Source organism: Eupeodes corollae, chromosome 1 (assembly GCF_945859685.1).
Source record: "Eupeodes corollae chromosome 1, idEupCoro1.1, whole genome shotgun sequence".
NCBI lineage: Eukaryota > Metazoa > Arthropoda > Insecta > Diptera > Syrphidae > Eupeodes > Eupeodes corollae.
The window spans coordinates 252,911,764-252,921,143 of NC_079147.1; the positions used below are offsets into that span (position 1 = coordinate 252,911,764).

Genomic DNA, 9,380 nt, shown 5'->3' on the forward strand with positions numbered 1-9,380 from the left:
CTTCAAAAATGAGCAAGGAGTGGCCGTAACAGTCAATGGCGATCGTTGTCGAGCCATGTTCAACGAATTTTTGTTCACAATAATTGAAGAGGAAGAATTGGCAACATTTGGTTTCAACGGGACGGCGGCGGCGCGGCCGGCGGCGTGGCGCTACATGCCACTCAGCCGAAGCTTCACTCGATGTTTTTATAGCATTTTCAAAAAAAAAGTTATTTATTATAAAATTAAATGAACCCGTTAAACTTGTGTGTGTTGTAATTTTTCATTTTTTAAGCAAATATGTATTCCAGAGATACTGTTCCTTTGATGTTCTTAGAAATCTATAGAAAAAATAGGTTCTCGTTCACAAGAAAATTAACAAGCTTTCTAGACCTAACATTCTTTATCAACTGCGCTGATTAGATTACCTTTATTGAGTTCATATTGATACAAAATTTTATCATTTCGAGATGTTATAACGGAATGTTTATTTTTTTCTTTTAAATAATCACGATTTTTTGTTCAATGTTTTACAAATTATATTTACTAAATTTTTAATTTTAATTTAAATAAAAAACTAAACACTTTGGATTAAAATTGATTATTTTAAATTAAAAATATTTTTCTTTATAAATGTACGTTTTATAGATTTAAGCGCAACATTGCAACATATTTTTTTCAATCTATATTGGAATCATGATTCCAAGGCTTCTGCGATATATACAAGACAACAATTGTGGTAAGAGCACTTACTAAAAATATAACATCAAACCAACGATGATAGAAATTAAAGTGTAAACTGCCCAGCACTTCAGTGATGATAACTCTATACTCGGCTGGCATATTCATTCGCATAAGTAAGACAGATGAACAAAAGTACATGCCCATAATTTGTGCTAATATTAAAACTATAATATTGGATGATTTACTCGAGGAAATTCTATAGAAAAACTAAAGGAAAACAAATTGTTAGTTCTATTTTTTTTTAAATATCAAAACATGTTTCTGTACCTTTGTAAGGGTGAGTAAGAGACCACGAATGGAGGTGACCACAATGCAGCCAACTAATAAAAAGGAAATGTGTTGATTCCAGAAGGCTAAATCAATGTCAAAGCCACACCAGTGTACTGCTATTTCAAGGCCTCGAGTAACTGGATCCTTGCGACCCACACGATCGAATATAATGTTTACTGTGCACTGTGCAAAATAAAAGTTCAGACAAATGAAAAAAACAACAACATTTTTATTAAAACTTACCATGAAAATCTTGTACAAACAATATCCGCTAAAGAAGTGCCCAATAACATTGAAGTACCTTCCTTTGAGCGTTTTTGACCATATTTGCCGTTCTTGCATGTTTTTTAAAGAATTGATTTCAAGGAAGACCTGTCTAAGTATCTCCTCGCATCCAGCAATTTCTAATCTAAGCTGACCAATATCTGAAAAGATGAGATCTCTCTGTAAAGACCAGCTCCAATATATTTTTGATTCCACTTACTCTCTCCTCCAGGATCTCGATTTGCTACCGAACTTAAAATACTCCACAATCGTGGTTTTGTGTTGTTTTGTTTGTTGCGTTTGAGCTCGAGAGCTATGCGTTTTTTCTTCCCAGTTATCATGTCAACAGTTAGAGCTAGCCGTCGTTCGAGAACAACAATGTCACTTTGGGAAACAGGCCTGTATAAATAGATTTGAAGATATTTAGGAACGTGTTATGAAACCATTGATAGTCATACCTTATAAAGTAGGTCATACTTTCGTAGGGATAATTCACAGCACCAAAACCTGACAGAATGGCCATAACAGTAACTCCAATCACTCCGATCCGAGAGACTCCCTAACAAAACAGAATAAGAGTTACAAATCCATTCCAATTAAGGAGTAATCTTATACCAACCTGTTCAATAGTGAATATGCCATGAGATACACTTAATAATGGGAATGGATCTCCGATCTTCCAAAGCCCATAGAGGAACACAAAATAACACAATACTGTCATGATTCGCACCCATTTCTCTGAAACTAAATTAACAATCTTAGCAAGAATCTCTGCCGAGAAACACGTCTTGACATAAATAACTTACCAAGCGAAAGACTATGAATAACTGAATGAATAATATACAAAGGAATCACCATGATAACCATCAAGAGAAGCAACGTCAATCCCAATCTCCAATGGAAATATCTCGACGATGATTCCAAAACACCAAGAATCTCGAAGATTATCAATTCGAACATGGTTATTGATAATGCAAATGTTAGGGAATAAATAAATTGCACAGATATGTGACGGATTTCATAGTTTTTGAAAAGTTGTTTAACAAAAAACAACCAACCACCGGCAAAGAAAACCAACTGAAATTTATTTTGTTCGTGGTAAGTTCAAGATAAGATTTGGTTAAGAGAAAGAAGAATCAGAATTTTACTAACCTGGGAAGCAAAAACTATAAGACAATCTTCGAGGAAAGCCATTTTTATTGTGTTGTTACTGTTTTTACCTTTTATTTTCAATTACCGCGGGTGGGATTAACATTTTTCTTGAAATTCGTTCCTTTGATAGCGAATGGAAAAATATCGCCAACAAAACTATAAACAAATTTTGATTATTTTTGATTGATAGAGAGGCAGATGACGAAACACGGTAGACGGAGGCGGTTCCAGCTGTCAAGTTTGACTTTTGCAGAAGACGAGTTCAAGTTTTTGGGGTCCTATGGAGGGTGTACACATGAATTATTTGAGTTGATTAATTTTGACATTTTATTTCGTTCTTATTATTCTAAAGGAATGTACAATGAAATGAAATTAATTCAATGTAAACCACGGCCATGGAAGATTTTGTAGCACACATTTTGACATTTCATTATAAATCATATAATATAATATAATCATTAGTAGAATTGGAAATAATTGCACACTTTCAAACTCAGCTTCCGTCTGAAGTTTCGTAAAGCCTTAATGGCTGAATCACATACACGCTTCAGCTTCGGCTTCGCCTGACGTTTACGAGTTCAGCCATAGGAATTCAATGCATGCTATCACAATGTAGCTTCGACCTCACGTTTTGTTTGACAATCGTAAGGAAAAGAATGTAATGTAACGTAATGTGACTCCAAACGGAAGCTCTAGTTCAATTTTCTGAACATTTGCTTTGTCTGACAGCTCTTCAGCAGGAAAAAAATGTCAACAAACAAAATATTTGCTCTTTGGAGGGATGAAATAATAGAAATGTCATTCAAAGCAACCTGGAAGCGGGCCTAACGTAACGGAGACGAAGCCGAAGCTGAAGCGTGTATGTGTTTCAGCCATAAAGCTGAATTAGTTTTCTCGAATAACGTGATGACGTTGCAATGGTGGGTCCAGGGGGGACGTATGTATCATGACCCCCCCCCCCCCTTGGAGATAATATGTTTGTATTTTTGAAGAGATTTCCTTAAAAACAAAACGAATCGTATTGAGTTAATAGATATGATTCCCATTATGTATGTATTTTCTCAAGATTCAATTTTTTGAAACTTCTTGAAGTGCAAACATTCTCCTAAGGATTTGTCTTTGCCGTCGACAGCCTTAAGTCGATGATTCTTTCCTGTGATGTGATAGAGCTGCATATCAGCGCAGACAAGGCCGTAACAATAGCTTGTCTCGAAGAAGAGTTTCAACTGAATTTCTGGGGACGGGTAGAATGGGCGCACCACATGAACCAACAAGAACTGAGAGGTCGCTTGGCTGCAGCTATTCTCTTTGTTCACTTCAACCGGTCCGAACAATTCTCTAAGGAGAAGCTAATTGTCTAGAAAATTTATCGTAGAATCAGCAACATGCATTTTATTTAAAGCATTTCCTTCTTCTTTTACAACAAATTCAACCCAAAATACTGAGCTAATGACTTTTGCTTCTACTGGCCAAATGTGCCTTCAGGATAGAAATATATTGTGACCTTTTGAGCAGGAGTTGAGAAGATTCTGAAAGATTTCGCGTAGGTCCTTATAGCCGGAGCAGAAAAGATCAATTCCTAGTTCCAAATTCGTACCAAAATCACATTCATATAGAGTGATCACTGAAGCTGTTATGATGGGCTGCAATTTCTCCATGACTATCTCTTTGAGTACTCACCTGGCTTGTACAAAGCACTGAGGATCTTCTTGATGTTGGCATCACTGTCGATCAATGCGATAGCCCACTATTGTGGTTTTATTTACTGGAACAACGATTCCCACATTGTGGCCACTAGCCATAGTGAATCCCCGTTCCTCGCTTAACAACGAGCGTTTGAAACTCTGGAAGAACATATAAGAACAGCCAGTGCCGGGGCTTTTATTCTCGACGTTGGTAAATTTTCCTGAAATTTTGTCTGTTGCCACGCAGCTCCCCCGAAGCTTCCTTTTTTGTTTGTTTTTTCTCTTCCATATTCTGTAAATAAAAATCAAAAAGCAATAATTCTTATTTTGTAAGGAATTTGTATCAATGATATTACTTATAACGACCTAATTTATTTCGAAATTAAATATTTGTTTTGAAAGCAGACATCAGCTGTTTTATTTACATTAATTTGAGCGCTTAATGTTTCGAAAGGTTTGTTTGTTTAGTTCAACTCTGAATTGGTACTAGTTTTCGAGAGGTTTTATATAAAATTTGTAGTTTACGAAAACTTGTTGTTTACCGGTTTTTAGCCAAAACCGATAATTTCACGAAAACTAGGTTTTGGACTTGGTATGAAAAGCCTATAAAACTTTGTTGCCAAAAGTACCACTTTTAACTGAGGACTGGACCAAGAACACAATATGGATCGGAAATTCAGCCCTATTCCAAAAACTTAGCAAAAATTCATTAAATTTTGACCAATGGACGATCATATGAGCCATAAGGCTTATATAGTGAGGTTATAGCACGTTTCCACCAAAATATAATCCGAGATTTAGGGCAAGTGATTTAAAATAAATCATGAGGTGTTTCCATGAAAGAAAAGGAGATTAATTTAACGTTGTCATAACAACCAAATGAGTAAAGGTTTCATTTAAAGATTTGTTAGTTATTTAACGACATTCATCAAAAAGTGGTTCGCTGTCAAAAACTACTAATATTTTTCTAACTTTAGTTATGTTTTAAATTATTTTCGTAAAATGTGTTTCCAAGAAAAAGAGCAAGTATTCAAGTTTTTGAAATTAAACCTTAAATAAGAAATCGTCAATTTTATATTAATTCCTGAAACTAGTCTTCAATTCCATCTTATATTTTTGAAGCACATAAATAGTGAATATTTAAGTGATTTTTACTTATATAAGACTATATGGCAAGTATTTTTTTTTGTTTTCTATAATCTCTTTCCTTGCAAGCTCGTGTCGGTGATCAAATTTTCAAATTGATGATCAAAATTGGTTCAAAAACAAAAGCAGGGGTTGGTGGAGGTGTGTACTCTGAACGACTAAAATGAAGTCTCTCATTCCGCCTTCCCAATCATTGTAGCGTGTAGCGTGTTTCAGGTGAAACTTTTGGCGATAAAAGAAGACTTGTCCTGGCTTAAAGAAAACGTGATATCAACATCTGATATTCGTATTTTCTCAAATAGTTAGGGTACTATCAAATCACTGGACTCTGTTTTTACAAACTCTATAACAGTCTATAACTGTCTATTATATCTTATGGAGATGGCACAACAGTTTAATATTTACCTTTGGTGGGTGTCGGGCTATAGAGACATTCCAATCGCTACTTGTAAACTGTTGCTAATGCAAGACGCTGTGAAGAGGGCACGTACCAGTTGGAACAACATCACCAAGTGTAAGGTCAAAAAAACATCTGGCCAACACTGGATCTAAAACGTTCAAGGTGCTTGCCGTCTCTAAGCCGATCGCATATAAGCTCATTAATAGGTGTCATAACCGGGCACTGTCTAATAGTAAAGCACGCCACGAGACTAGGCGTATTCTCAAATAACTTTTGCAGAAGCTGTATGGGCGAAGAAGAAACAGTTTTTCATCTTCTCTGCACATGCCCTGCTCTGACTCGAAAACGCAAGAACTACGTAGGAGAATTCTTCTTTAACGATCTAAACGATCTAAATCATATCAGCATAATCAGCCTCTCACGTTTCGTAAGGGACTCAAACTGGTTCCATTGAGCTAAGGAGGAAACCTCAAGATTCTTGTGGTATCACAATTGGCCATTAAACTGGCCTAAATGTGTCCGTTTCCATCTTGAACAGCCACTTTAACCTAACCAAACCTAACCTATCAAAAATGTAATTTTTTTGCTTTTTATAAAAATAATAATTTTCTTACAAAACTTGATATCTCAGAAAGGGGTGAACATTTTTTAATTTTAAATAAAAAATGTATATTTAAAAGCACTAAATAGATATTCTAGAATTTATTTTAAAATCGAATTTTAAGAATATAAATGTCCCAAAAACAGGAAAAGTGGCACTTTTGTTAAACTAATGGCTAATTCAAAAATGAAATGCACATTTCATATCTATTAATAGAAAAGCTTTAAATCTCTTAAGAACTGAAGTCAAAAATAGATTCTGAAAGGTGTATTTTGCGACTTAAAAAAATCTAGAAAATTCTTGATATCAGATTCTTTCTCATTTTCTGGGTTTTGAATTTTTGTAGCGTTTTTCGCATCAATAGAAATGGCAAAAAAAAAGAATACATTGTTTTGGAAAAAAGCTACATGTCAAAACAATTACTTACATTTCTGCGTCAAAGCAATAAAAACCCTCTAAACTTTTGTGTTTTGCTATTAAATAAGGCATATCAAATAATTTATAGATATCTTAGAGGAGTTTGAGCTATGTCGTGATCTGAAAAATAAAGCACCAAGAAAAAGAAAAATATAAAAACACGGTTCAATCTCTTTATATTAAGCGACAAGGAATTCTACACTATTCTACACATTCAAATAGTTTTGTTTTACTTACTTTTTTGATATTCAATTTGAGAAATGACAGCACAAAATAACAAATGTGGAAATATAAAAATATTTGTGTTGTCATTTGAAGTATAATTGTAGTAAAGCACAACCTTAACCTGGGGTTTTACTAAGCACAGCTAGGAAATTGACTATGAATAAGAGCTTTTTTATTTAACCAATAAGCCATAAACTATAGATCAAGAAATCACGACTTTAGTAATTCTCTATAAATACGCCCCTATGTTATTTAAATTTTGTAAGCCAGCTTTACAGAACATTTTTAAGCGGCGAGTGATAGAGAAGTAGATTTTTCAGGACAACGTAAATCTACTCACATCAACGAACAAACATTTGTTCTCATTGGACTCTTATGAGATGACTTATTGTAAAATTTCTTCATTTGATCAGCTTCCCATTTTTTTAACAGCGAAGACATAAAAAAATAGTTAAAATAAGTCCCATCAAATTTGTTCAATAGCAATATCATCAAACTTTCTCTTGTCATTAAACAAAGCCCAAAAGAGTTCCACAAATTTTTAGAACAAACAGTCCATTTGCTTCTCAGCTGATTACGTCAAACCGACTGCCGAACTGTCAAATGAAAAATTTTTAACATAACTATTTTCCATCACATAAAAATCCGTAATAATTTCGGCAAAAAAATGGAAAAAATAAATAAACTTCTTGCATTTACTGTCCGTGCCAACCAAAGATCCATCTCCACATCAGCTGCTCTAGCTGGCAAACGTAATTTCCGCAAATTCCCGACCTACAACAAGCGCGGAACTCGCAACGTCAAGGAAGCTCAACGAAACTCCCTCAATCCACCAGTCCCAGTCTATAAACGTGGTGTCCGTGACACTGGAGTCTATGTCAATGGAAAATTCCAATCCATTCCTCAGCGTATTCCCCAATTGGTTGTACCCAATTTGGAAGATTGCAAGTTGAAGCCCTACGTCTCCTACAAGGCACCCGATGTTGTGCAATCAGAATTCACCAGCCTAGATTTGTACAACGCAGTGTATGCCCAGAAGGTTATAGACGACTTCAAGGCTGGAAAACTAGCCGAGGATGGAAGCCCATTGGAACCCTCCCAACAAGAACTGCTCACCCCCGAGGAAGCCCTAATGAAAGCAAGAAAAACCGGATCTGATATCTTCTAATTGCTTTATTAAGTAAAATAATATCTAGTTTATTCTGAAAATGCCTTCTGCCGGTAGTTGTATAGTTTCTTGATCCATTTTTCCATTTTCTTTTTTTCATCTCCAATAAACTGCAAAATAAATAAATAAAATTGAAATTAAATTTGAAAGGCTTTGAATTTTTAAATATGTGAAAATATTTACATCTGGATGAAAAATAGCCGATTCCGGTGGTTCTGGTTCTTCTTTTTCTTTGTCCTCAACCTTAATCGTGTCATTCTTCAGGTCGATTATTACTTTATCGGAAATCTTCTTGGTCGACAACGAACTGACGAATGGCGTTGCCGTAAAGGAATCTTCTTCGATCTTAGCAAGTGCGTCACGGTCACGAAAACTACTTAGAACGTGTAAGTCTTTTGGCGGAGGTGGACATTGGACTGACATGGAATTCTCGTCGGAACTTGGCGGCCGAGTTATCGTTGCCGTCGTCTTTCGTGTGCTGGAACTGCTTGACTTTATTGAGCACCGACTGCGGCTACTGGAGGAACTGCTGCTGCTGCTGCTGCTACGATAACGCTTCTTTTTGGATTTCTTTTTTCTTGACTTTGATGGACGCGACCGCGAAGAGGAACGTCTCCGCCGACGCGAGTAGTAGTCCCTATCTCGATCTCGGTCTCGATCTCTATTCCTGTCCCTATCCCGGTCTCTATCCCGGTCCCTATCCCTATCCCTGTGACTATTTCTATCTCGGTGTCGTTCACGTGACTTGGATTTGGATTTGTGGCGCGAACGATGAGACGAGGACCGATGGTCAACTTCTCTCATAATTTATTTTTGTCTTTTATTTTAATTTAAAGCAAATAAATAATTAAGGAAGGTATTTGTTGGATTCTTGTTTAGTTTTGGTCGGATGTCGGAGAAATATACATTTGACAGATAGAATTGACAACTGTAAATATTGTATAGAGCTGTTCGTTTTGGTTGGAAGTGACAATAATGCATTTTCTTGTTAGACACGTTCATTCTCTAGGATCTCGCAATTATAAACTTTTTTTGGCTCAATACTCAAAAGCACAATAATAATGAGCACAATCTTCATGAGAATCCTGAGATTCCAAATAATCAAGGAAAAATACTCGGTGTCAACATAATACGTGATTTTTGTATTCCCCATGTCAGGGGAAATCATTTCGACGAGGATTAATTCCAAAAAGAAGGTGCAACATGCCATACAGCGTATGTAGCCATCATATCAAGTAATAGAGCTGTCAATCGGCCACCTCGTTCATGTGATTTGTCACTTTTGTATTAATTTTTTAGGATAACATCAAAACTTTAGTTTATGCTGAT

General features: G+C 35.7%; 3 protein-coding genes across 3 annotated transcripts; 1 reads left to right on the plus strand and 2 right to left on the minus strand.

The window, feature by feature from the left end:
* Positions 1–450: 450 nt before the first annotated feature.
* On the minus strand, positions 451–2,601 carry LOC129938885 (Golgi pH regulator). Its single transcript, XM_056046701.1, has 8 exons — positions 2,410–2,601; positions 2,064–2,334; positions 1,877–2,001; positions 1,716–1,816; positions 1,478–1,656; positions 1,237–1,418; positions 991–1,176; positions 451–930 (listed from the first exon to the last, which is right to left on the minus strand). The coding sequence occupies exons 1-8, from the start codon at positions 2,449–2,451 to the stop codon at positions 658–660; spliced, it is 1,359 nt and encodes a 452-aa protein (XP_055902676.1). The 5' UTR covers positions 2,452–2,601; the 3' UTR covers positions 451–657.
* Positions 2,602–7,458: 4,857 nt separating this feature from the next.
* On the plus strand, positions 7,459–8,193 carry LOC129938526 (39S ribosomal protein L41, mitochondrial). Its single transcript, XM_056046148.1, has one exon. It carries the CDS (start codon positions 7,551–7,553, stop codon positions 8,049–8,051), a length of 501 nt encoding a protein of 166 aa, XP_055902123.1. The 5' UTR covers positions 7,459–7,550; the 3' UTR covers positions 8,052–8,193.
* On the minus strand, positions 8,039–8,966 carry LOC129938525 (serine/threonine-protein kinase fray2). The gene is made up of 2 exons (XM_056046147.1): positions 8,235–8,966; positions 8,039–8,161 (listed from the first exon to the last, which is right to left on the minus strand). The coding sequence occupies exons 1-2, from the start codon at positions 8,853–8,855 to the stop codon at positions 8,081–8,083; spliced, it is 702 nt and encodes a 233-aa protein (XP_055902122.1). The 5' UTR covers positions 8,856–8,966; the 3' UTR covers positions 8,039–8,080.
* Positions 8,967–9,380: the final 414 nt, after the last annotated feature.